The following is a 26,742-nucleotide window of genomic DNA, read 5'->3' on the forward strand; positions in this document are numbered from 1 at the left end:
GGACTTGGGAGTGTTTGATGTGACAAGGTGGTTTGGGGATGGATCAATCATGATGGCTATGTTTGTGTAAAGTAAACAACACAGGCTCAATGGTCTAGTGGTATGATTCGCGCTTCGGGTTTTCTTTACAAATCCAGAACTTGGGAAACCAGTTCAAGCCTTGTGCGAGGTCTCGGGTTCGAATCCCGATTGAGCCCGTTCCTTTTGTTGTTTTTGGCTGTGGTGGTGCTGTTGGGTTGAGCAAGCACTTTCTTTTTGGCTGGGGTGGGACTTTGGGGAGTTGGCATGGTGTGAAGGAGGGAGAGGAAGCTGCGGCATGGATTGATGGTTGGTAGGTGATTGTTGGACTACGGGGGTCTTGGTGAGCTTTGTGAGGCTGAGGAGCTGAGCATGGAAACCTCAAGACACGAGACTCGGGGACTTGGGAGGCTCAACCAGTGAATTATGACGCTGAGATCAGCAGGTCTAAAGACTGGGCAAAGCCTGTCACATTGGATATTCATTCACGGCACGAAACTGAGTTGGCTGGTTGGAATAGTGATTGTAGCCTGCAAGTGTGTTTCCATTGCACAAGTGAACTTGAATCTGGCGAGCAAAAAGCATCTTGTGACAGACCTGATGTTAGAATAGGAGACTGAAGTTGGGGTTAGGGTTGGGAACGAAATATCCTTTGCGAAGCCATGATTCTGTTTCATATCAACTGATTGACGATAGTTCTCGGCGTCTGACTCACACGTGATGATGTTAGTAAGAAGGATGCAATTATGGTTTGCGCAGTCTTGGTCGTTGTCTTGGTGGGTGAGAGGTGTGTCACATCTTCCTCACAGTTGGCCACATTAGGTAACCAACTGGCTCTGTCATGAGGAGAAAGCTAGCCGGTCAACTAGGCGAGGCCCGTTTCAATCGAGTACTGAGCCAAAGGTCGAAACCACTTGTATGGGCCTCGTAAAAGACATCTTCATCTTGAGTAAACAAGTGACTTGACCGGAGCAACTGGTGGTCACAGTTCACTTCTAGAAAACAAAGTGGGGCTCTTGGACCCAGGGCTTCCCGCATTGCCAAGAGTTGTGACGTCCACAGTTGCCCACACGACCACCCCCCACTATTGGGACCGCCACCAGAAAATTGCGAGGAACTGTTCTGACGGGCCGCCTCTTTATTAATACCCTTTTTGCCTGTGGTTGTGTATTATTCATCACTCGACCTTCAAACATCCTGAGAGAATCTTTGCTTTCTCTCACGCAGCATCTACAAATCGAAGCGCCCATTGCTCTTTTTTTCCCCGGACAGTTTTGGCCGAAGAAAGGAGACATCAAAAGTCTGACTCGACCAAAACCCCGCCATCCGTCGAGCACGACATCACCACCACCAAATTGCGATCACCTCCGATTCGAGAAACGAGATATATTTCAGCTATGGCGACTATTAGTGGTAGTCGTGCTGCTCCAGGCGCTGCTCCTGGCGCAGATATTGGATCTTCGCATCCTTATACTTGCAATACCTGCCAGGTCGCCTTCCGCAATGGCGATTTGCAGAGGGGTCATATGCGCAGTGACTGGCAGTAAGTTGTCTCCCTGTCATAATCATGTTGGCGCATAGAGTTCACAGGCTTACATTTACTTTCCACAGTCGCTACAACCTGAAGCGCCGTGTCGCCTCGCTGCCCCCCATCTCCTCGGAAATTTTCACCGAAAAGGTCCTCCAGGCCCGCGCTGCCACCACTGCGCAGGCGGACAAGGCCGGCTTCGAGAAAGCCTGCGAAGTTTGCCAGAAAAATTATTTCAGCGAGGGCGCATACAAGAACCATCTTACCAGCTCCAAGCACAAGGCCAAGGTCGCTGCTCTGGCGGCTCGCCCACAGGGCAAGATCCCTGACGATGCCAGCTCCATGACCTTCTCGCTTGGCGAGCCAGCCCCTACAGACTCTGTGGTTGATTCGGACGCGGAGGAGGAGTTTAACGAGGTGGTTGAGGGTATCAAGAACACCCAGCTGCAAGAGAACGAGAACGTCTCCCCACTTAGACGTCCCTCCAACCCTCACTTGTCAGCCGCTGCCCAGCACAAGACTGAGCACCCCGTGTCAGAGACACCCAGTGAAGAGGAGGAGGAATCCGCTACCCCTTCATCTGCTACCCCAGTGGTTTCACAACAACAACAAGCTGGTCCTGCCCGGACAATCAATACTTGTATTTTCTGCAATCATGAGTCCGAGAATCCTCAGCTCAACGCCCAGCACATGGAAAAGACCCACGGCATGTTCATCCCGGAGAAGCAATACCTCGTTGATCTCGAGGGCTTGATAAACTACCTCCAAGAGCGCGTGTATGACCTCAACGAGTGCATCACCTGCTCCAAGATGAGAAACACCACCTACGCCGTCCAGACTCACATGCGCGACAAAGCCCACGTCCAAATTCCTTTCACAACCGAAGATGAACAGCTCGAAATTGGTGAATTTTACGACTTCCGCGCCACTTATTCTGATGACGAAGAGGGAGAGTGGGAGGATGAGGATGAGGAGATGGAGGATGCTGACACGAACGGTGGTGCCAAACTTGGTGGTCACCGCGCAACCAGGACAGTTACAGTCGACGAGAATGGTGATGAGATCATGGAGGATGGGAATGGAGAAGGATGGGAGACAGATTCTGACGAGTCGTCTCTGAATTCTGATGATTTGCACGCCGTTCCCGCGGAGCTACATCTTCACCAGTATGAGAGGCTGTCAAAGAATCATCACCACTCGTCAAGCACACCAAGGACGCACCAGCAGGCAGATGGGTTCCATGCTCACAGCAAGAAGAGTCACGCGGTGTTCTATGATGATTATGAGTTACACCTCGGCAGTGGGAAGGCTGTTGGTCACAGATCGCTCAACAAGTACTACAGGCAAAATCTGTATAAATACCCCACGCAAGAGGAGAGGGCCGAGAGGTTGTTGCTCAAGGCCAACGAGCAAGGTCAGGGTGTCATGGACGTGGACGAGGATGGGAATGGGCAGACGGTTGTCCCGCTGCGGGATCCCAACCCCAAGGCCAGGGGGAGAGCGGTGGTGGGCAGAGACGTTGCCGGTCTGGGTGTCAGGTCTGCTGGCGAGCTGGAGAAGCACAGGGCTGTGGTGGTGAAGGGTAAGAAGCAAGAGTGGAAGGACCAGAAGGACAGAGGCATGCTTCAGGCGAGACTGGGCATCAAGGAGAAGGCGCCTCATCCGGCTACATACTTGCGTTAGAGCGCTTGATAGAGGGGGTGTGCCACTTCCTTTGTGCATTGGGGTTTTAGAACTGAGAAATGGTTACATGTATGTTGCATGAGTTGGTCTTTTTGGTCTCCACATGATTGGGCATCTGTTGACAATACCTTTGTTGTTTGTGTAAGAGCATGTCTTCAGCAAGGCTGTCGCTGACGCAGTTTTAAGAGTTCGGCACTTTTTTTAGCCACTGTGCCACAATCTATCTTTGGCAGAAGACTTGAATCTCTCTTCAACCTCTTCGAGACCCATCATCACAACTCGCCTACCGTCGCTATGGCCCGTCACACTGGTGCCGTTGTTAATCATGAATAGGTATCACGCTCTGCGCCGAGAGCTGTAACCATGTCTCATTCTTCCACTGGTTGACCTTTAGTTTGGCACCCTTGCCACAAAATAATCGAGACACAAAAGTAGGTTAACCCATACTATACTGGGAACTACCTTATACCTTAAAAGTTAATGAATAGGCCTTTAAGCCATCTTCTAAGGCCTATTAACTATCCTTGAAAGTTTATCAACTATCTTGAAGGGCGTATAAACTACCTATCTTTAAAGGCCTATGAACTATCCTTCAAGGCATGTTAACCTACCTTAGTGTCTCAATTATTTTGTGGCGAGGGTGTTTGGTTCGGTGTTGGGGGATAAGTAATGCAATAAGCAGCGCTATTGGCTTGGTCATTCATTCTGCTTCCAGTTGAGGGAAGCGATTCTCAGCCAGAGCCTGTGCACGCGAGTTTTGGGCTTGGACACCCACCAGTCTGGAAGTTAAAGCGTGGAGAGTCCTCAGTTTTCTGCTTCTTTGAAATTCCGTTGGCTCTAACATCACGAGAAGCCGAGGGGTTCATCAATTCCAGTTTTGTTATCAAATGTCAACATGTCGCGCCAACAAACTCAGCCTGTCCCCCAGAGGATCACGCCCCGTCAAAAATATCGAGGGGGAATTCCCCATGGCATGATACCTTCCTTAGACGATGGAACTTGCCCGGACCACGCTCCGGTGGCGTGCAAGAGGAATCGGTCCCGAAGTGTCACTCAATGCTGTCCCTCGGGCGATACCTGCTACAGCACAACTAGCCTCGGCGTCAGATTCAACTACTACTGCTGTCCAGGAGGTATGTGTTTAGAATCCTCAAGTCGGGGTAATGGAAAACTTACCGACCATGTACCTAGAGAGCGACTGCAAAAACGCCGTGGACAGCCTGACAACGTGCGCCAACTCGACTTGGGTTCTCTACAAGGACAGCCCTGGGCCATCGGGGGTATTTCTGCTGCTCTCCTGAGTATGTCGGCGTGCACCGTACCACTGGTGTTGGAGATGGCGGCGGTGGCAGCAACGAAATGGGATCATAGATATCCCCTGCCGCCATCGCCGGCACCGTCATCGGCGGGATAGCTGCTCTCGTCCTCGGCCTCGCTCTGGTACTGTGGCTTCACCGCAAGAGCCAGCGCGATAGAAAGGCAGCGGCTTTGCCGGAGCCGAGGCCACAGGAACCTCATGCGTCTGTTTTAATCATACATCAACCGCCTTGTCTCCCGCGCAGGCTATGACACCCAAGGAAACTGTGCCACCTGCTACCTCTTCCGGCAATACACCAAACATCACCCCTCCTCCTCCTGCCGCGCAGATCACACAGCCCTAGCATGAGCTGATCAACATATGAAGGAGGTTTGTTTTGGTTTACTGACCAAGTGGGAGTGTCAATGCCGGCTTCTCAGGGCTAGGTTCAAGGTTGCTGATGGGATGTCGGCTACGAACTGCGATACCCAAATGATCACACGTACTTAGACGGAGGCTAAGAGAGCCTTGGATACATTTTGCAGCAAGTTCAAATCACCCCAACATCACCGCGTGGCTTTTCCTTACTGCAGTTTCAACCCGGAGCTGTATGTATAGCTATTCTTTTGTGCATAACTTCAGAGATGTCCCGCCATCAATTAACTCAACAAACACCGCGATAACGCCCTCACACTGTTTCTGCAACTATACCAAACGATTCATCAGCAAGAACGCTTCCATGTCCGTGCAAATAGCCAGCCCTCCATGTTACTCCCCAGGTGCGATTGATCCGGAAGTCCCGGGCCTACTACTACCCAGCCTCTTCGACAACTTCCCTCCCTTGGTATTAAACAAGCTTTTCACCCGCCTCAACCGGCTCATGACATCCTGGTCTTTCTTCTTTCTCGCCTCCTCATCCTCTTCCTGCACATCCCGGTCATCCTCCCCATCTGCCATCGGTGTGCCACCCGCAGTCGTCGGCCGTGGTCTCTCGGGTGTTTTTGACGTCCCAACAGCAGCAGCACTGCTCTTACTCCTCCCATGATGCCCTCCAGCCGTTCCCTCCACCCTTTCTCGGATAAAACTCTCATTCTTCAGGACCTCCAAAAGCACTTCCCAAGCTGGCTTCTCCTTGCTTCCTTTTGGTAGTAACTTGGCCCCTGGATTCCGTTGCACCTCCCCGTTCTTCCAAGGGCAAAAGAACCTGTGCTCTCTTACCGGATCCAAATGATCCATTGGTGCCGGCTCCAATATCTCGTTCGTTTCAGGGTTGATCTGCCGCGACTTGAACATCCACAGCCCCAACCTCCGCAAACAAGTATGGCAACTCGCACTGTTAGGAATCGGCGCGTTACCCAACCGTGGGTTCGTCAACCCCTGCCAGCCCATCAGCGCCAGCGCCAACGCCGGCCTATTCACCTTCCCCTCCCTCCGCTGTTCCCCTTCTGCTGCTGGTGCCGGTTCCGTAAAAAACGTCCTTGGTAAATATCCAACCACCACCTCCAAATCCAACCCCTCCGGCAGTCTCAAGTTGAACTCGTACGGCAAAAAGTCCTTCCTCTGACACAACTCATCATACCTCTCCCGCAAAGCCGTCAACGCCCACTTCGAGTTCGGCAACGGCAGCCTCAGCAGCGAATCGTCACACCCCGTTCCCCTCCACAAACACCCCTCCCCGTGCCCATCCCCCTGCATCAAGCTCTCATACCTCTTGACAACCTCCGCCTCCATCTCCCTCCCCACCTCCCCTTCGACGTCCCTCCCCCTCCCAATCTTGACCGTCACCTCCCTCTCACAGAGCGTACACTTCACCCTCTCCTTGCCGAGACAAACCCACCCTCTCTTCGCCCACTCAATCTCTGATATCCGCTCCGGTTTTGGGGTCCAATCAGTCAGCTCCTGAAACGTGGCCAGTCTCCTGAGTAACTCCCCTCTGTCGGCGGGGCAGTATTTAGGCGGTTGATTCTTTTCTCTTGTTGTGTCCCCTTTTGCTGAGGCCCTTCCTCGTGGAGCTGGGCTGAATTTCCTGAGCATGACGTTTGATATCGTTGTTGGCCCTCCATTATTACTACTGCTCAAACGAATCGAACTTCCCGGGCTGGAATTCAGGATTGTCGAGCGCTGGGGTTGCGGTGTCGCGAATCGGGATGGGGGTGTGGGAGTTGACCCGCCGTTGACGCGTCGCTTTTTGGAGAGGATGTCTTCTGCTGTCATTGTTCGGGATAGTGACAGGCCGGGTGTTGAAAGAGGGGAATCAGGGTTGTTGTGATTGTTGTTGGTGTTGTCGGTGGGAGTGGAGGAAGGGGAGGAGGTGTTTCCTATGCCTTGGACTAGGGCGTTGAACTTGCGTTTGACTGTTGCGTTCATGTTGAATGGAGGGGAATGGCTGGGCGCGTAGATTTTCCGGGAGTGGTGGGCAAAAAGTTGGTGTGGTAACCTGCAAAGTCGCGCGCGCCGCGGTGCTTCCCCACGCTTCGATTTGGTAGGTCTGGTGGGCTGCTGTCGCGGGCTGAAAAGTGATGAGCGCTGAGCTTCGGCAGTGTGAAATTGATAGCGGCGCAGGGTAACCTTGTTTCTAGGGCAACTGTTCAACCCCCACCACAGGCGTTAGGAAGATAAGATGGTGATGGTGGTGGGATGGGAAAGACGGATGCAACGAGAAGAATCCAAAAGTTGTCGAGCTCTGGGAAGAATCGAAATCAGATGGCCAGGGTCTCGTGTTTAGTTGCTGTTTGCAGTGTCAAAATAGCGGGTGAAGTCTGCAAGCACTTCCAGCAAACCTTGAACCCATGGATTTGGAACTCTAGAAGGTTGAGCTAACCCCACCCGACCTGATCTTTGCAGCTTTCAACCTTGCAGCGACAACGCTCCAAACACAACGTTCAAATGAGTCCCAGATTGGAACTCTCTCAAAGCTCTGATGGTGGCAAGCAAGTCTGGCGTTTACCGAGTCAAGCGTGCTCTCAGTGCTGTTACTCAAACCGTGCGGTTGTTGCCAAGGCTCCAGGCTTGGCTTAGAGGTGGGACCGCTGCACGGGTTCCAGGTTGCCAAGGCCGCATAGCGTAACGCTGCGAGCGAGCTGAGCGAGGGTCCAGTGCGAATGCCGCACCGTAGTCGCTGACCGAGAGCCATTCACCATCCTCAACCCGCTCCAACTTGGAATCACCCATCGAAGAGACCCTCTAACGTCTTCTGTTCCCAGCATTCAAACTAGCTACCTGTTCACGTTGCTCAGAGAACATCCGCTGCCAAACTGATCGCTCAGGACTTGAGCCAACCCTTGCACTTCCTGCTGTGTCCCATCATCGCCTGTATCTCGCCCTCCCCGCTGTCGCTTCGCGCACCGCACCACAAGCAGCCAGCCCTCTGCATCCTCCATCCCGATATCAACCCGACGTCCACTTCCTACCACCCAACTCTACAACCATCGATTTCCATGTCATGACTCGAGATACCATGCGGCCAGCGGCCGGAAGCAGCCACAGCTACAGCGGCACCGATGACCTCGACGTCTTGGCAGGGCTCTGGGAGGAGGCCCCCTTCGCGAGACTACCATGCGATGCGCCCAGCGAGCTGAAGGACCTGGTGGAGGACATCGACAACCCGAAGCGTGTCTATGCCGTCCACAAAGCGAGTCGAAGACACAACTTTCAGCAAATAGTTCAGAGGTATGTCATGATAGGGTAATGGACCTAGATGTCTTGGCTGACGATTGTTGCTGCCCAGGTATATCGTCCAGCTCCGCGAAGGTTGCGGCGCCGAACATTGCGTAACGCCGACTTGCTTCACCTGCCGGAAGAGAGCCGCTGGCCAGGCCCCGATCAAACGATACAACACAACGAGCGCGAGAACGCTGGCTACTTACCTCGCTAGCCAAGATAACCCTGAGAATGGCCTGTGTCCCAACCTGCGAACCCCAAAGGCCCCGCCGGCTGCGCTCAACTCGCTCCTGTTTGTGCCCAAGCAGCGGTTGCACACCGATCGTGTTACGGGAACGTCTCCGAAACCACAGCTCAACAATTCTCGCCCGGTGTCATCACGGAGGAATGGATATAACGGCAGGCCATCAACGGGAGATGCGAGGGAAAAAAGCAGGTCAATGAATATTGGGAAAGATGTGGAAAGCCCGAAACAACAATGGCAACCTGGGTTTGAGGTGGTGGAGGAGCCAGTGAGCAAAGACCACCGATCATTTGCGGCCAACGTCTTTGGTACTGTGGCTTTCAAGATGTTGGAGTGGCTCACGCCGGCTGCGCTAGAGGACATGACGCAAAGGACAAAAGCTTTCCAGGAGGAGTCGGCTCCAGACCGGCGTGATGCCGAAGCAGTAAAAGCAGAGGCTAACCGGGATAACGGGGGGAAGCCACGGACCAGGGCGTCGTCGGTCCAGCCCAACGGTGCGTCGGCTAACAGTCGACCGCTACCAAAGGGCAGACAACTTGGGAAAGACTCAGATTCAAAAGATGATCGCCACTCTCGCGACCCGCCGGCCGTTTCTCGCTCTGCACACCCCCGCCGCAACTCCAACGCCAAGTTGAGGACATCAAATCCTCCTGTGCCTAAGCGGCAGCTTTCCATTGACCCTTACACACAAGACTCTTTGGTCGATGACCCCTACCCTGGGCTACTCAGATCGCCACGCGGAAACTCTGGTAGCACAGATAGGGGGCCAAGGGGGCCGAAGCCAACAGGGTCGACACTCTCCAGACCAATCTCGCAGCTCTCATCGGCTGGCTACTTTGACCATGTTGCTTTGGAGAAGATGCCGCCGCCGAAAACCCTTGATTTGAAGAACTATCTTGGGCGAAGTCAGTTAGACGGGACGAGGACTTCTGATCCAAGTGGTCCAAAGCAGCTAGGCGTTCCCTCAGGGGGGTCCTCTGACAGATCGTGCAGCAGCGGATCCGGAGAGATGGTTCACCCAGAGCCAGAGTCTGACGACGAAAGCGTTCTTCCACAGGCACTATCGACGCTACATGCCGACGTTGTCGACTTCATCTGCGATGTCCTGCAAGACGATGGAACAGCAGAGAAACACATGCTTGAGCCGCCATCAGTCACCAAGTTTCACAACGGACACCCCGGCCGGGGCAAGATGCTCAAGCGCAAGAAGCTTGCCTCTGGGTGCCCAAACTTCAAACTAGAGTGGAAGTTGTTCATTGAACAGACTCTCTTCAACGTCCTCAGCGATCCACAACTCGCTGTTCAATCGTTCTCGAAACAAGGACAACTCTATGATTCTCACACACTATGGTACTGTATGCTCAGGATGACCCGGATTGCCCCAAGCCTGGTTTTCCACAGTCTCTGGATGGCGGCGGGAAGCCTATTTGCGCCTCCAGAGTCGCTATTGGCGCCCCGATCCCCGACGGCGAAGCTATTTAGGGATAAGGAATCTCTTTCAAACACAGAGGCGGGTCGTCTCATGTCGATATGCCTCCACGCTTTGATTGCCGCTGCGCCACTCATAACTCCGGATCCATCTGACCCAGAAAAGGCTACCCAACGGCTGTATGATATGTCGAGAATTCGGTCGCACGGTCTGAGCCTCACCCGTAGCGGCGCCATTGCTGACCAGCCCACGGAGCTGTGTCTTCAGTACGAGGACGCCTTCACGGACGACTTGGCCCTGAGGTTGGCTCGACGGCTGTTTACCGCCATCAACACCAGGAGATATTTTGATGCCCTGTGCGAATCCAATGGAGACCTAGACGGTGATGACTCGCAGCCAGAGCCAGATGTGCTGGCGCCTCTCTTCTCTCAACTAAACTTTCTTCATGCCGGTGCGGTGTATTACGTCTTAGACTTTTCTTTCAATGAGCGGGCTCTGCATGAGACCCGTGTTCCGATCCTTTTGCTGGACTGGGCGAGGGCTGTCATGCTTAGCGACTGGAGTGGCTCCCCTGTGATCAAGGGGGATGGACCTTTTGGTGGCGCACTGGCGTTGATGCAGGCTATATGTGAGCACCTCTATTGTGAAGATTGACCTGGTCAAATGCTGACAGACCTGTAGACAACAAACGTCATGAGCTCTTGCTGGGCGATGCTCAGTTCCGCTCCGAGTACTTTGCCGAGAGGCTCGACACAGTCCAGATGCCCATCGCGTGGTTATCGCACGTGTCAACAAGACAAAAGATCCACCTTCTCGACTATCCGTTTCTGTTCAACCCTTCTACTCTGGTTACCTATTTCCGGTCCATCAACTTTTCGCGCATGAGCAGGTCGTACGAGGAGTCGACATCGTTACAGGACAGGATTGACGTGATTGCTTCACGCTCCAGCTTGACGCGGCATCACAAGGAGGTGCTGACGGAGCGGTTGCGTGCGGCGGCTACAAAGTACTTGGTTCTCGATATCCGTAGGGAAGCTGTTATCGAGGACGCGTTTAACCAGCTGTGGAGGAGGGAGGAGAGGGAGTTGTTGAGGCCGCTCAAGGTCCGTCTTGGGGAGTCTACGGGAGAGGAAGGGTTTGATTTGGGTGGTGTTCAGCAGGAGTTTTTCCGCTTGGCGCTGGCTGAGGCGCTGAACCCGGATTATGGTGCGTTTACGGTCGATGAGAGAAGTCGGATGGCGTGGTTTGTGCCCGGGTCGCTGGAGGACGAGTGGAAGTTTGAGCTGATTGGGCTGCTTGTTTCTCTTGCGGTCTACAACGGGTTGACGTTGCCGGTGACGTTTCCAAAGGCTCTCTACCGCAAGCTACTTGGCAAGCCGGTAGACAAGCTCCGCCATATCGCCGACGGCTGGCCAGATATTGCAAGCTCGCTTACGGAAGTTGAGCAGTGGGATGACAATGGCTCGAAAGGAAAGCTCGAAGACCTTTGCATCACGTACGACTTTTCCACGTCGGCCTTTGGCCACCACGTCATCAGGGAGATGCGGCCGTCTGCTTCGGGGGGTGACGAAGAAGGCGGTGATTGGGACACCCACACCCCCTCGGAGGAGGAGTGGCCTCAGTTTTCCAAAACTGCCTCCCACGCCTCGTGGAATCCGGCTCCCCATGAGTACAACCCGGAAGAAGAGTCCAAGCCAGTCACTATCCACAACAGGGACGAGTACATTGCTGATTACATTCGCTACCTGACTACTGTCTCTGTCCGCCCTCAGTTCGAAGCTTTCGCCCGTGGGTTTCGCACTTGTCTCCAGCCTAAATCCTTATCCCTCCTCACGCCCTCGCTCCTTCAGTCACTCGTCGAGGGTGTGCAGGAAATTGACATCTCTGAACTAAAACGCTACGCGAAATACACTGGTTATGATGAACACCACCGGACAATCAAAGATTTTTGGTCGATTGTGAAGAGGTATGACGAGGACATGAAGAGGAAGTTGCTCGAATTTGTGACGGCGAGCGATCGGGTTCCTGTCGGGGGGATGAAGTATGTGGTGTTTAATATTCAGAAGAACGGGGTGGAGAATGATGAGCTGGGACCGGGGGGGACGGGGAACAGAGGGAGGTTGCCGACGAGCTATACTTGTTATAGCACGTTGCTGTTGCCCGAGTATAAGGATAAGGAGACGTTGAGGGAGAGGTTGGGGATGGCGTTGGAGAATGCGAGGGGGTTTGGGTTTGCGTAGGGTCATGATTAGCGCGGGGGAAGGAGATGTTAAAAGTGGTGGTATTTTTAGCCAATTCTTGGATGGTTGTTTATTCAATGATGTATGTGTGACTGCGAGATGCTGTTACTATCACCGGTGTCGAAAAGCCTATTTCGAATGTTGCGGGAGCCTGAGGAGGAAGGAGAAAAACTAGCTGAACAGGGTGCTCTCAAGAGGTGAGTCCAAGGGCCACCGTTGAGAAACACCTTGGGGTCCCTGGCCTTCTTTCCTGCGCTGGTGTAATGGGGTGATGTTGGGGTTAGTGTTTATTTTCTGATTGACGTGCGAGGCGTGAAGTCAAATGGGATACGAGGCAGCGACGGAGAGACAGAGATTTCGATAACGTAGGTTTCAATCGATTAAACTTTTAGGCACCGCCTATCACGTTATTAGCGGTTGCCACACAGAGAGCATCACGCGGGCCCTTAAAGCTCGCTCCATCCCAAACTTTCAGCTGTTAAATATCCTCCTGCGTGGCTGCGAACTCGGCTGCGACTTTCAACTTTTCACTCTCCCACATCTCATCTCAAACAGCAAGCTCGACGGTTCAACATGGGGAGCGCTACGTTTGATGGGCTTCCCGTGGAGCTCAAGACTCTCATTTGTGAACACCTCCGAACTGATGACGACTTGGAGAGCCTTCGGAACTTGGCCCAGACCAGCAGAAGTTCCCATGCAGGCGCGAAGGACAGTCTATTTCACACCATCATATTTTACGTCTCAACTCCATCTCGACTCGCTCGACAAGTATCAGAATGCGAAGCCCTTCTCCTCCGTCATGAGGCTTGGGGTAAGGTTCGCAACATCTCCCTGATTCAAAATTCAAAGCGTCGTTACAGTCTTGTGCCGCTTGTTCAAGCACCCCACGATTTTGCAACAGACCAAGCCCTTCCTAAGATCTGTAGTCTCTTCGAAAGGCAACTTCCTGCCAAGTTGAGAAACGACACCGAATGGGAGCTCGAGCAGAGTAAGATTATGGGTGCCGATTTCGAATTCGGACACGACGTTCGCGACATCCCGAGCACAAGTTCTCTTGACTACATGTACCAAACAGATCACGTTTGGACACCGGTCGTCGAGCTGGTTCGACGGCTCTCGGGTCTAACGGATCTCGTGTTCCAGTGTCTTAGCCAGTTCCCACCCTCCCTTTTGCTGGTAGTGCACGAGAAGCGAATTGCACGCCTCCATTTGCGAACCTGGCATCTGCGAAGTCTCGACAATTGGACGGTGAAAGACCCCCACGAGCTCGCGCTCATCAGGTCATCAAGTCTTTACAGCATCTGGTTGTCTCCCGCTGAGTGCCTGGAACCATACGCACGGCCAGTTGAACGATGCCCCCAGGTTGAGGCAGTTTATCAGATGTTAACGGCGAAAGGGTTGGCACCCAACCTGCGCGACCTTCGCAAGTGTCACTATCCCGAACCAGTCCCACGAGACCATCCCTTCATTTTCAGGGCAGAACAAAGTTGTGAGAATGCGCTTGGGAAGGAAACTCGGCTTCTTCCCCTTCGAAACCTTCAACTTTCGCGGCCCTGCAGTTCGAGAAGTGACATGAAAAGAGGTGAACCTTTTGAAAAGAGACATGTTGCCGAATGGCGAGCTCGCATCGATATGTCTGCGCTTGAAAGCCTGACGTTGTTGGCGCCTCTTCGCCAAGACGCAATCGAGAGCCTCTCGGCACTGAGCTTCCCTTTGCTGACGTCGCTATCCCTCCATCTTAGAGCACTAAGGGAGGAAGACTTGGAGGCAGTCGACTATTACAAAGCGGCCAGACATTTTCTAAGCACCCTGGCGCAGCTGAAAAGGTTGCATCTGCTTGGATGGAACCACGGGGTCGTCTCACTAGCCGGGCATGACGGCAACATCTCGGGGCTTCCGAATCACAGACTCAAAAGGTTGTGGTTTGCACCTGTATCGCACGAATATGCCGCGGATGGACATAACTTGGGCCCGCCCCCAGCAAAGCAACAGATCATCGAGCTGGGCAACCGCTACCCTGCTGTTGAGGACCTGTCAATTTCGGTGAAGCGGTCGATGGGCGATAGGGATGAGGTTGTTCGATATAGAGCTATCGGTGGTAGCTTCAAGATGCTAAAGAGGCTGTCGTTGGAGTTGGATGCCTCGCCCTCGAGATCCGTGGTTCGCAATAGACCAACATCGGGCCCTGCGTTTGCCACGTCCCATTTTCAGAACAGTTTCGGCCGAAAGCTTGCGCCTGGTAAGTTGGGGCGCCACTACACCAATGGCCACATTATGGAAGCTATGGTGAATGCCGCCGTGGATTCTGATTTGGCCAAAGCCATCTTTCACACCATCATCCAAGCCAGCTGCGCCAGCGGTAGCACCTGCCAACTGAAAACAATGCTACTGAGAACCCGGGGCTTTGAATTGTTCTGGATACCCCATCTCCTGTGGGACGGGTCGTTCTGGCTAGCTGGTTCTCGAAGCAATCTCGAGCTCGATCGATGGGGGCGTGGACTTCAGAGGACGTATTTTCTTGACAACAGGGGACTGGGAGGCACGACCATCCGGGAGTTGGACATTGCTTTCAATCGGGACCGGGTGGGGGGGATCGAATCTGACAACTTGTTTTGGAAGATTTTTGCAAAGTTGTGGCCGCAGGCCGTGACGGTTGGGAGTGACGGGTGGGCTACGAAGTGGAAGAGCTGGCCGCTGAAGACTGGGTAGAAGGAGAGTGTGTTTGGTCCATTTTGGAGCGGTTGATGGGAAGGGATTCTTGACTAGAGACGCGGTGGATGGGGGCTACATAGTGTGATATATATATGACGTGGAAAATACTGTCGGACGGAGAATGTCAAGAAGAGATGCGGTAGTTGGTATCAAACCGGCGACTCTATGATGTTGCTTCAAGTCCCATGATTCGATTGCATAAATCATCTCAAGATCCCACTTGCTTCACCTACTTGCCCAATTCACATTTCCATTTTCCCCTGCCCTAATGCTTCAAGCTCTCCTCAAACAGCTGCCCCAACTCCTCCCTCTCCTGTTCCAACTCTTTCGCCAACCCGGGAGCCAAAACCAGCACCCTAGCCTGTGGTATCGTCCCCTCGACCAACCCCTCAATATCCTTCCTCTCAAACCCCAGCTCGCCCAACCCCCTGGGCTGATCCCCCAGCTCCTCCAAAAACTTTTTAATCGCCTCGCCCAACACCTCCCCCGCGCTCTCCCTCTTGACATTGCTCACATCAACCCCAAACGCCTCCGCCGCCTGGAGATGTCGATCAGGGTTACTCGCCGCCGTAAACTTGAACACCGCAGGCGCAGTCACCGCCACGCTGACCCCATGGGGAATAATCGGATCGCTGACGTCATAACCGGCGTGTTTATACCCCTTGTTCTGCCCCGAGATAGGGTACGACATCCCATGACAGAGGTGAACACCTGCATTGCCAAACCCGACACCGGCAAGGGTGGCAGCGAGGAGCATCTCCGACTGTGCCTCCGTGTCTTCCGGATCTCTGACCGCGCGGGGGAGGTACTTGACCGTTGACCTCAGCGCGGACAAACTAAAAATATCGGAAATGGGGTTCGAGCCTTGGTATGCCGGCCGTAAAATGGGGTTTGTAGGGCGGGGTGTGCGTTCATAATAGGGGATTGCGGTCCATGATTCTAGGGAGTGACATAACACGTCCAGACCGGAAGCGGCCTTAACAGCCGAGGGCATGGTTGCCGTGTTGAGGGGGTCGCAGATCCCAAGCGTGGGTTTGAGGTTTCTGTGGGCGATGCCTGTTTTCGCCTTGCGGGATGCGAGGTCGAAGATGGCGGTGCCGGTTGTTTCGGAGCCGGTTCCGGCCGTGGTTGGGATGGCGATTAGGGGTTTTAGCTTGCGGTCTATCGGGCGGCCGAGGCCGAGCGGGGCGTTGACAAAGTCCATGAAGTCGGCTTCGGGGTAGGAGGAGTAGAGGTTCATTAGCTTGGCGGTGTCGATTACGGAGCCGCCGCCGACGGCGAGGAAGGCGTCGGGGTTGTAGGGGAGGGTCCAGGCGATGGCTTCTTTGATGCTGGGAGGGGGTTAGTGAGGGAAGGCGGGGAGAAAAGGGGAGGGACGTGCGAATAATCTTTGGGCTCGATCTTGACTTGGTTAAAGACTTTGTACTCGATCCCTGGCTGGCTGTCGAGTGCCTCCCGAACCGCCCTCATCGCCTGCAGCTGGTCCACTGTCTTGTCTGTCACGACGGCGACCTTTCTGACCCCCATGTTGCTCAGATCCATGCCTACTTCCCTCGTCACCCCGGGACCGAACCGGATGGAAGAGGCAGCCATTTCGAAGGCGTACTCCTTCAGCTTGGAAGGGTCCTGAGACGGGGTGGCATATCCCCTCTTGCTGCCATTCTGAACCCTATCCGCGAAGCGGGTGACCTGAGTTCTTTGTTGGTGCTGGGTGTGGTGGTGATGGCCGGGGTTGGAGTGGCATGGGCAGTTTGGGGGATGAGTATATTGAATTGTGCGGAGGAGGGAGGCGGCTTTGGTTGCCCGCTGTTCATCTCATCAGTTCTCCTTCCATGATTCATGACCTTGACGATAAAGAACTCACGTTGGGCAGGGCTCGGATAGCGCCGGACATGGTGATGGTTCCAAAAGCTTACCTATTCGAAGGCACGCGTGAGTCAACGGTCACAAAAGACGACAAATACATCCAATGGACAACCAAGACAAGACCTATTTAAATGGGAGACAAAGTAAGTGATGATGTAGGTTCCAGCTCCTGCATGCGATGCAAACCGGTGAGGCCCGAGGTCGTCCCAAGTCCACCCCTCCACCGGCCGCCCCCCCCCCCCTCCCTCCTCCAAACAACCCCGGTTTACCCCACACTCCGGCTGGCGTCTTCCGCGTCTTCTTTGTGTAATACCATTGGCCACCAATTATCCGGGGTTGGGGTAGCTGCAGATCATGGCCCACCGAGTGGAGATTCCCCCGCACCGTTCAACAGCAACAACACCATCCATCATCAATTCAGGGGGGAAAGATATCCCAAGATGAAGCAAACCAAAAATAAACAACGCCTTTTTGTATCTACCAAAACTACCCTCGCTAAAATGACATGTCCAAAAACGGCAACTTAGTATACCTCCAACACATACCTTCCGTCCTCTTTCAGCCTTTCAATCTCCTTCCTGGGATCAACCTTCCGCCCGCTCTGCTTAGCCTCAGTAGCAATCGCCTCCTCCAACACAGCAGTAACATCCGGCACCGGCCAAGTGGGACCGCACAGGTAGAAAGATCCCTCCTCCTCAATATAAGCCTTGACAATATCACTCATCGTCTGCCTCATGCGATCCTGAATGTAGATCTTTTCAGGCTGGTCACGAGAGAAGGCAGCGCCGAGGAGGGTGAGCACGCCGGCGTCCATGTACGCCTCCCACTCCTCGCCATAGAGGTACTCCTCTCTGCGGTGACGGGAACCGAGATACAAGAGAATGGAACCAATCTCCTTGCCCTGAGCCTTCTGCATAGCGCGGTACTGGACAAAGGCACGGAAGGGAGCAAGACCGGTACCGAGACCGGCCATGATCAAGGGAGCCGTGTCCTTGGGCGGCAGCTTCATGACCGAGGGCTTGACGGAGGCGATGACGGGGGTGCCCGGCTTGAGACCAGAGAGGTAGCGCGTGGCTTGACCCTGGCGGGTGCGGCCCTGGCTGTCAACCCAGTCGACGACGACAATCATCAGAGCAACGGAAGTGGGAGTGACGGCCTGAGCAGACGCGATGGAGTACTCTCTGCGCTTGAGAGGGGACACGATGCGGACAAGGTCAGGGAAGGATGGGTGAGCCGACTTGAAGGTCTGGAAGACATCAACGTAGGTGGCGGTGTCAACTTCGGAGAGCTTCTTGAACTCTTCGGCACCCTCCTTGCTGCCGAGGAACTCGATCTTCTTCTTCTCAGCCTCATCGGTGGCGAACTCGGCGAGGGACTCGAAGAAGCGCTTGGGAGGCTTGCCGAGAATGTCGATGTTCTGGAGGAGAGACTGGTAGATGGTACGAGTCTCGAAGACGGCCGGGTTCTCGCGCGAGGGGACCTGGACAAGGTCATCACCGTTGAGACCGTACCACTCAATGAAGTCCTGGACCTGCTTGGGGTCGTTATCGGCGTGGATGCCGAGCGCTTCGCCGATGTTGTAGGTGAGGCCAGAGGTGCCGAGATCGAACTCGATGTGGAAGATGTTGCGATCGTAGGTGAGGGGAGTGAGTCTGCGGTTCTCCTTGACGTGGATGGTGTGAGTCTTGACGGTGAGATCAGGGCGAAGCTCAGTCTTGAGGCCGTAAGCCTCCTGGAAAGCAAGACCCTTGGCAATCTCCTGCCAGGTGCTGACCTGCAGAGCCGACTCAGCCTCCCCCTTGTCAAAGGCAACAAAGCTGGTGGGCTTGAGCTCCTCTACAAGAGAGATGGCAGCGGCGTCCTCCTCAGCCCAGGTAGCGGGAACCTCAACCTTGTGAAGGGCTTGGGCGAGGGCATCGGCAACCTCAACGAGAGTGACCTGGTCGCCAGAGAGGCCACCAAGCTTGACGAGCTTCTCAGCCTCAAGGTCAGGGCGAGCGACCTGCAAGAAGGCAAGCTCGGCAAGAAGCTGGGCGCGGTTCTCCAAAGCAGGGGAGAAGGAAGAGTCAAGAGCAAAGAGCTGGAGACTCTTCTCCTGGATCTCCTTTCTGACGGAGGCAGGGATGCGCTTCTCGATCTCCTCAGCCTTGAAGTTGGGCAGACGAACGGCCAACTTGCCGCCAGCCTTTACACTCTTGACGATAGCAACCTCCTTGAGAAGCTTCTCCTCGCCAACGAAAACAACATCCGCCTTCTCGACAGCGAAAGGAGCATCGACTGGCTTCTCGGAACTCCTGATCTCAGTGCGGACAACACCACCCTGGATGAGGCTGTTGTAAGTCTCGTGAACCGAGATGTTGTTGAACGACTCGCGAGAGAGGAGCCTGCCAAGGACGGAAGCCGAGGCAACGGCCTCGGAGTTGTCGACATCCCAGAAGATGTACTGCTGGGCCTGCTCAAGGGAGCTCAAGGTCAAGGAGACCTCGGCGTGATCGTCTTTGCTGGTGATCTTGCTGAGAACAGTGGCGATGGAGCTGGGGGTGTGGACGGCGGAGGCAGGGTACTTGAAATCAACAACAGCAGGCTCTTGCGACCATCTATCGGCAAAGGTGACCGCAGTCAGGACATCAGAGTAGAGGGCAGACTGGACAGAGGCATCCTCCACAGCCGAAGCATCACGGACTTGGCCAAGAACGGCAATCTGGCGAACCGAATCCGGGAGGGCCTCGAGGAAAGCCTCCTCGATGAATGGGCGGTAGATGCGGACATTGAGAGCACCAACCTTCTGGCCCTGAGCAGCCAAAGTATCAACGACCTGCTTGGCAAGCTGAGCCTCGGCGCTGCCAAAGACAACAAGGACGGTCTCAGCGGCCTCGTGACCGTGGTACTCGAAAGGAGCATACGAAGTGCCGAGCTGGCTGTTGAACAGGCGCAAAAGCTCGACAACCTTGCCAGCGGTGTCCAACCTCTTGTTCAGGGCACCAGCCTCCTGGGAGATGCACTTGTAGACTTCGGCAATGCTCGACTCGCTGAGCGCATCCACCACCCTCAAAGTCTCCCTGGCGGTGCGGAGACCGTCGTAGACGTGGAGGGTAGGCAGAAGGGAAGCCAGGAGAGTGGCGAAGAGAGCCATGTGCTGGACCTCCTGAGCCGAGGAGGTCGAGACGAGACCGAGACCGAGGTCCTCAGCCAGCTGAAGGGCGCTCTCGTACTCGGTGATGAGGCCATCGTTATTGGAGTAGTCGGCAGCGGCGACGTGGGCAACGAAGGGGCTCGAGACGCCATAGAGGAGAGACAGTTGGTCCAAGGCCGCGCGCAAGTGCCGGAGGCTCAGCGAGGGGGCAAGGAGGGTCTGGGGAATGCGCCTCTTGCTGAGGTCAAAGTCCTTGGAGAAGATGTAACCAAGCGCAAAGGTGCCGGCACCGGCTCTGGTCTGGAGAGGGACAACAGTGGTGGTCTCGCCATGGATGTTCTTCTCCTGGGCTTGCGACCAGTCCTTGACGGCCGCATCGAGATCGAAGGTCTCGGGGGAGAAGGAGAAGATCTTGTCGGAAAGCTTGTAAGCAGCCTGCTGGACGAGGAGCTGGCTCGTCACGTAGGTTGGGCCGGAGATGGAGCTGAGGGGCACGGTCTTCTCGAAGCCGGAGGAGACGGTGCTAGTCTCGACGACCGGGACAACGCCTCCGGTGGTCTCTTCGTGCTTCAGCTGCATGTTAATGTCGGTTTCGGGGGGTTCAATGGCAAGAAGGGAGGGAGAAGAAGGAGGGGTACTCTTGAAGGCGTCTTCAAGAGCAAAGACTCGGCCGCTCGCGAAATATCGAGGCAATAGCGTAGTAAGGGGCCCAGGGGTTGCCTCGAAGCGCTCACGAACTGAGTAGATAGAAAGAAGAGACGGCGCCAGCGGGAACAGCTGGTTTTGAAGAAGGCGAAAAGAAGAAAGATTGGAGATGAGTCTTGGGAAAAAATTAAAAACAAAAAATAACAACCTACCGTTCTCCTTGGCCGGAGCAACTTCCCCATAAGTGCCGCATCTCACAGCCAAAATCTTTGGTAAAAGCAGTCTTTGGGGCGTTGGACCCTTGCTGCGATTCGAGGCTCGCGTTGATGGATGTCGATTGCGTGATTGTGAGCTAACCGCATCTGGTGGAAATGTGGGGGGACTTGGAGGTTTGGGGACGTTGGTTTGTAATGCAGCACGGTCAGGGTTGGGGTTATGCCTGACAAGATGTCTGTATCTCGTGGCGATGTCGGCTGTCGGTGCTGGTGATTGTTCGGCTTCTTTGACCGACAGCCGACCAGGCATAATTTGCTTTTGTTAGGACGATTTCTTTGTAGGAAGAACCCACGAGATAGGATTAAAAACGGCCTGTCTTGAACAGATCAAACGATCCATGTTCAACTGGTTGGAGACCTTGCGATGTCGCACTCTAGCGGCAATGACGTGATCTCGGCGGCGAATGTGAGGTCTCGTGTGACTGTACTGGGGTGGAAATCCAAGAGACACGTTGATCTTGACGAAGAGAGTTTCAATTCTGTCCTTTGTGGCCTTAACCATCTGTTGCTGCTTCAGCCGGAGATGCCTTCATGGCGATGTGTCGTTGACAGGAAAGGTGTGCCAGACAGGATGTCCCTGGCCCCTCCATCTCTTGGCATGTGGGTTGTCCACTGTCAGGCGGGGCACGTTTTTGATGTGGGGTAATGCCATTCTGCGGGGGAGTGGGCATCATCTGCTCTCCTCACTATTCGCAGCACAGCATGATGGTGATGGTAAGACAATATGGAAACAATCTACCTGGATGCTGTGCCTGTGAAATAGAAACAGTCTGATATTCCACCACAATCATCGCCGGGAACACCATCGTCTTCCAGATACATTTCCGTCCAACCTGATGTCTCATCCCATCACCACATGGCAATTGTAAAGATAGCTCGGAAGAATGCAGAAATAGGTATCTTGCGGAACCGGGAAGGTAGCACACCACCGCAGCTTCGGATATGGCACCCGGCTTGGAAATGGAAACATGAGTTCAAGACGTCGAGGTCCCGTGAGCCATATGCTTATCGGGACGGCAAACAATCCCATGCGTCACTGATTCCGATTTCACACTTCCCGGTTCGGCAGCAAAGCCTGCGACTTTTGTGCGGCGCGCTGTGCCAATCAACTGCATAAGGCCCCGGCTGCCGCAAGAACGTTTCTGTCAAAATGCAAGCCACAAACAGCGCCCATCAATTGTAGATGGCCTTGGCGTTGTCAGCACCCGACGACATGTCTTCCAACTTCGAGACTCTTCCGAGAAGATGTGCCCGGGTCCCATTCAATGACTAATTCTGCCGCGAGAATGAGAGGCCCAGACTGACGGAAGATGGGGAACAAAGACAGCCATGATGATGGACACGGTCGGTAGGTGCCGGACAGGGGCCGTGTCTCCGGTGATGCTCTCTGACCTCGATCCGATGCCTACAAAGATAAACTTCAACATGTTGGACAGGTATCTCGGTTGCCAATGGCTACTGTGGAGCTGGCTGGCTGGGTGGTGCATCAGATCGAAGATGGAAGGCGTGGTCGACTGCAGTCCCGCGAGTCCCCAAAGTCTTGCGCAAAAGCGTGCCGCCACAACGACAGGTTGCAGGGTGACTCTATCGACTGCGTCAATTGTGCGGAAAGTCGGCCAGTTGACAAATCTGATGGCTGCATCAGCGCCCGCCACTCGACCCCTTTGCTCAGGTTTTTATCTTTGCAATCTGCTTATATCTGCTTGAGCTTGCCTCTCACAGCTCATCTCGTCGCCCAGCGTACACCACCAGGCGCAAGCACTCCGAACTACTTATACTGGGTACATTCCAGCCTGACGACGACCTGTTTCCGGCATCTTCTCGGCCACAGCCCGAACAGGACACTTGTGTGCAGGTTTTGACAACCTTGGCGAGTTCAGGCTATATCGCGCTTCTGCTCGCCAGAGGTCCGCACTTCCTATAACGGCAAGTATTAATATACCGCCGTTGCCCATCACCACTCACATCGCTACTGGCCGTTGCCCAAGGCTCGGCATCAGGTAGCCGACGGACGACAGCCTACCGTTGATACATCATCGTGTCACCCACCGTCGTTGTACCCGGCAGACAAGCCCAATCTATCCGCCATGGCACCCACCAGCGGCACGCCTGCGCCCGCCTTGCCGACTGAGACTGCCACGACCTCATTCCTCCTCGCAAACATGCACTGTCCCACCTGTGTCTCGACTATAAAGACTGTCTTACAAGAGTATGGCAGCAACATCGTCAAATGGGTTTCACCGAACATCGTTACGTCCGTGGTCACTGTTGAGCACAGTCCAGCCGCCTCCCTCCAGCACATGCATAAGCTGCTCGAGGAGAACGGCTTCGAGGTATGCGGTGTCACAACATCGTCTGGTAGCATCTCGGATCTCGACATGGGCATGGAAATGGGAGACCTCAACCCCTACGGAGAGGGAAGCTCCTCTCAGAATGAGCCGTCCGGTTCCGCACTGGCCCGATGGATGAACCCTTTTCGACCCCTTGCCTCGAAACCCGAGAAAGTAAAGGCCCATCTTCAAAACTGCGCGCACTGCCAAAACTCGAAGGAGCATGAACTGGAAGAAATGCACCATATCGAGAGCCTTGTTCCCGTGCAGACAAACACGAATCGTACCAGCTTGTCTGTCATCCAGGAAAAGGATCCACACACCTTTGTCGCGATCGAAAGTGCCGACGCCTTGTCACCACAGCCAATATGGAGAGCCACCCTTGCCGTTGGAGGGATGACCTGTGGAGCTTGCGCCAACATGATATCGGAAGGACTGAAGCAATACGACTGGATCTCCAAGACCACTGTCAATCTTCTCAACAACAGCGCCATTGTTGATTTGACAGAACCAAATCGAACAGACAACCTGGTCCGAGTTATCGAAGAACTGGGATACGAGGCCACGCTCAGCCAAGTAGTTGTTGTCCAACCAAACAAGCGGAAAAACAAGTCGGACACATGGCAAGCTACAGTAGCCATCGGCGGGATGACTTGTGCATCCTGCACCAACGGGATCACGGAGGGCTTGAAGAAGCTGGATTGGATCGATGATGTTGCGGTCAACCTGCTCTCCAACAGCGCCACGGTTAAGTTCCATGGTCAGCACAACGCGTCGAGGATCGTTGAGGCTATCGAAGAGCTAGGGTTTGACGCAGTTGCCGACAGTGTGATCAGCTTGGGTGAGAAGGAGACAGAACACAACGAAAGAGCGGTGGAGATCAGGATAGATGGTTTACATTGCGATCTTTGTCCAGCACGGGTGGTAAACTGTCTTGGTGGATTTCGACGTCAGCTTGAGATCAACAACCCCCCCACTCGTTCTTGGCCTGTCATTAGGGTCACCTACGTCCCTGACGCCCCTTTTTTCACAGTCCGACAAATCCTCGCGGCCATCGACGCCAGCGACCCCGGCTTCAGGGCATCCATTTACCATCCTCCCTCCTTGGAAGAAAGATCCAAGCTCATCCTACGAAAGCACCAGAGGGCCATCTTATATCGGGTGATCTTCACCGGCCTCGTCTGCATCCCCACCTTTGTCATTGGCATCGTCTACATGATGCTGATTCCCCACGAAAAGGCGCACACTCTCATGAAACCCTGGACCTCTGGTATCAACCGGGCCCAAATCGCGCTCTTCATCCTCGCCACCCCAGTCTACTTTGGCGCCGCCGATGTCTTCCACAGGAGCGCCGTCAAGGAAATCGCCACGCTATGGCGCCGCGGCAGCAGAGTGCCGATTCTGAAGCGCTTCTACAAATTTGGCAGCATGAATACGCTCATGTCGCTTGGCACGTCGGTGGCCTACTTTGCGTCGGTTGCTCAGATGATTGCTGCTGCAGCAAGCCGTGCTACCGAGACGCATGATGGGAACTTTTACTATGATACTGTGGTGTTTTTGACTTTCTTCTTGCTGCTGGGGAGGTACATTGAGAGTTATAGCAAGAAGAGGACGGGAGACGCGGTGGAGCTACTGGGGAGGCTGAGGCCTACCACGGCGATATTAGTCAGCGGGTTTGGGTCCGAGAAGGAAGGGGATGAGGTTGTCAAGGCGGATTTGCTTGACTTTGGGGATGTGGTCAGGGTGCCACATGGGGCGTCCCCGCCGAGCGATGGCGTGGTGATTGGTGGGGAGAGTAGCTTTGATGAGTCGAGTTTGACGGGGGAGTCGAGGTTGGTGAAGAAGGGGGCGGGGGATCGGGTCTTTTCGGGGACGGTCAATAAGGGGTCGTCGATTCTGGTGAGGATTACAGGGGTGGCGGGCAAGTCGTTGCTGGATCAGATTGTCAATGTGGTGAGGGAGGGGCAGACGAAGCAGGCCAAGATTGAGAGAGTGGCGGATTATCTGACTTCGTACTTCGTGCCCGCCATTACGGCTTTTGCGATTTTGACGTGGATTGTCTGGTTTTCGTTGGGGTATGGGGGTAGGCTGCCGGAGCACTTTCTGAGCAAGACTACAGGAGGGTGGATTGCGTTCAGCCTCCAGTTTGCAATTGCCGTGTTTGTGGTGGCTTGTCCTTGTGGTCTTGGGCTTGCGGCTCCGACGGCAATTTTCGTTGGGAGTGGATTGGCGGCGAACCATGGCATTTTGGCCAAGGGAGGTGGTGAGGCTTTTGAGAAGGCGAGTCGGATCGACTGTGTGGTTTTTGACAAGACGGGAACCTTGACGACGGGAGGGGAGCCCAGGATTACCGACGCTGAGATCCACGGTGAGGGAACACCGGAGGAGAGTACCTTTTTGGCTGCTTTGAAGGGTGTCGAGGAGAATAGCAGCCATCCGATTGCCAAGGCGATTATCAGATTCTGCACCATCAACAAGGAGCTGCCCCAGGTCACAGCCGACAATTTACAGGAGCTTCCTGGGAAGGGCATGAAAGCGATGTGCCAGGCTGCTGCTCCTGAGACTTCATTTGAGCTGATCGTTGGCAACGAGGCTCTGATGAAGGACTTTGGTGTCGTGATCTCACCCGAAACTTCACAGAGTCTTGAGAGGTGGAAGACGGAGGCCAAGTCTATCGCTCTGGCTGCCACCAAGTTGCCCTCTTCCGGTTGGACACTCGCTGCCGCTCTCTCCATCTCGGATCCCGTTCGCCCGGAAGCCAAGGTTGTCATCGCCGCTCTTCAAGAGTCTGGCACACGCGTCTGGATGCTGTCCGGTGACAATCCTACCACCGCCACCGCCGTCGCCCGACAACTCGGGATCCCCGCAGACCAAGTCATCGCCGGCGTCCTCCCAGCGGGAAAAGCCGACCAGATCAAGTACCTCCAGTCCACCGTCAAGGCCCGCAGGGGTACAAACTCCGAGTCCTCCACTGAACGCGCCATGATCGCCATGGTAGGAGATGGCATCAACGACAGCCCCGCCCTCGCCACAGCCGACGTGGGCATCGCCATCGGCTCAGGCTCAGACGTAGCCATCAGCAGCGCCGACTTTGTGCTTGTCAAGTCGGACCTCAAGACGGTGGTGACGCTGCTGGATCTGTCGAGGGTGGTGTTTAGGAGGATCAAGTTCAATTTTGGGTGGGCGATTGTGTACAACACGGTCATGATCCCGGTGGCGGCGGGGGTGTTTTATCCGATTGTGAGCCAGGGGAAGCATGTTAGTCTGGACCCTGCGTGGGCGGCGTTGGCGATGGCGTTGAGTAGTATTAGTGTCGTGTTGAGTTCTTTGGCGTTGAGGTGGAGGTGGTTGGGGTTTAGAGAGAGGAGGTTTGTTGTTGGGGAGTAGAGAAATGGTGTAAGAAGGGGGGAGATAGAGAAGAGAAAGAGAAAATTACACATAGGTGGAATGATACCCTTGGTACAAATGGAGAGTTTTAATTTCTTATGGGCTAGGTTCTGGGTTTGGGAAGGGGTTTGGAGGCTTTAAACGAGCGGATTGTAGCCGGATAGCGTGAAATTGCGATGTTTTTTAATATTTCTGCAGGTGATGTAGGTCTTGGTAGCAAATTGGACTTGGATTGTATTCGGCAGTTCAGAATGGATAATGGGGGTTACAATGCGCTGCGTGTGGTATAGATCTG

General features: G+C 54.4%; 7 protein-coding genes and 1 non-coding gene across 8 annotated transcripts; 5 read left to right on the top strand and 3 right to left on the bottom strand.

The window, feature by feature from the left end:
* Positions 1–83: 83 nt before the first annotated feature.
* Positions 84–197, top strand: QC763_0069860. The gene has a single exon. It is a non-coding gene; the product is annotated as a tRNA-Pro (tRNA).
* Positions 198–943: 746 nt separating this feature from the next.
* REI1 (pre-60S factor rei1) lies at positions 944–3,284 on the top strand. The gene is made up of 2 exons (XM_062912279.1): positions 944–1,561; positions 1,630–3,284. Exons 1-2 carry the CDS (start codon positions 1,416–1,418, stop codon positions 3,227–3,229), a joined length of 1,746 nt encoding a protein of 581 aa, XP_062766119.1. The 5' UTR covers positions 944–1,415; the 3' UTR covers positions 3,230–3,284.
* Positions 3,285–5,294: 2,010 nt separating this feature from the next.
* QC763_406400 (uncharacterized protein) lies at positions 5,295–6,893 on the bottom strand (the record flags this gene model as incomplete). The annotated part of the gene is made up of 1 exon (XM_062912278.1): positions 5,295–6,893. One exon carries the CDS (start codon positions 6,891–6,893, stop codon positions 5,295–5,297), a length of 1,599 nt encoding a protein of 532 aa, XP_062766120.1.
* Positions 6,894–7,408: 515 nt separating this feature from the next.
* On the top strand, positions 7,409–12,099 carry QC763_406390 (uncharacterized protein; the record flags this gene model as incomplete). Its single annotated transcript, XM_062912277.1, is given in 5 exon segments — positions 7,409–7,492; positions 7,730–7,864; positions 7,877–8,195; positions 8,254–10,487; positions 10,541–12,099. The coding sequence occupies 5 exon segments, from the start codon at positions 7,447–7,449 to the stop codon at positions 12,097–12,099; spliced, it is 4,293 nt and encodes a 1,430-aa protein (XP_062766121.1). The 5' UTR covers positions 7,409–7,446.
* A 996-nt stretch (positions 12,100–13,095) lies between these two features.
* On the top strand, positions 13,096–14,808 carry QC763_406380 (uncharacterized protein; the record flags this gene model as incomplete). Its single annotated transcript, XM_062912276.1, has 1 exon — positions 13,096–14,808. The coding sequence occupies one exon, from the start codon at positions 13,096–13,098 to the stop codon at positions 14,806–14,808; it is 1,713 nt and encodes a 570-aa protein (XP_062766122.1).
* A 268-nt stretch (positions 14,809–15,076) lies between these two features.
* On the bottom strand, positions 15,077–16,705 carry QC763_406370 (uncharacterized protein; the record flags this gene model as incomplete). The annotated part of the gene is made up of 3 exons (XM_062912275.1): positions 15,077–16,142; positions 16,193–16,617; positions 16,676–16,705. 3 exons carry the CDS (start codon positions 16,703–16,705, stop codon positions 15,077–15,079), a joined length of 1,521 nt encoding a protein of 506 aa, XP_062766123.1.
* A 231-nt stretch (positions 16,706–16,936) lies between these two features.
* MET10 (sulfite reductase [NADPH] flavoprotein component) lies at positions 16,937–22,805 on the bottom strand. Its single transcript, XM_062912274.1, has 2 exons — positions 20,668–22,805; positions 16,937–20,377 (listed from the first exon to the last, which is right to left on the bottom strand). Exons 1-2 carry the CDS (start codon positions 20,695–20,697, stop codon positions 17,201–17,203), a joined length of 3,207 nt encoding a protein of 1,068 aa, XP_062766124.1. The 5' UTR covers positions 20,698–22,805; the 3' UTR covers positions 16,937–17,200.
* A 12-nt stretch (positions 22,806–22,817) lies between these two features.
* QC763_406350 (uncharacterized protein) lies at positions 22,818–26,447 on the top strand (the record flags this gene model as incomplete). The annotated part of the gene is made up of 1 exon (XM_062912273.1): positions 22,818–26,447. One exon carries the CDS (start codon positions 22,818–22,820, stop codon positions 26,445–26,447), a length of 3,630 nt encoding a protein of 1,209 aa, XP_062766125.1.
* Positions 26,448–26,742: the final 295 nt, after the last annotated feature.

Source organism: Podospora pseudopauciseta, chromosome 4 (assembly GCF_035222475.1).
Source record: "Podospora pseudopauciseta strain CBS 411.78 chromosome 4, whole genome shotgun sequence".
Taxonomy (NCBI): Eukaryota; Fungi; Ascomycota; class Sordariomycetes; order Sordariales; family Podosporaceae; genus Podospora; species Podospora pseudopauciseta.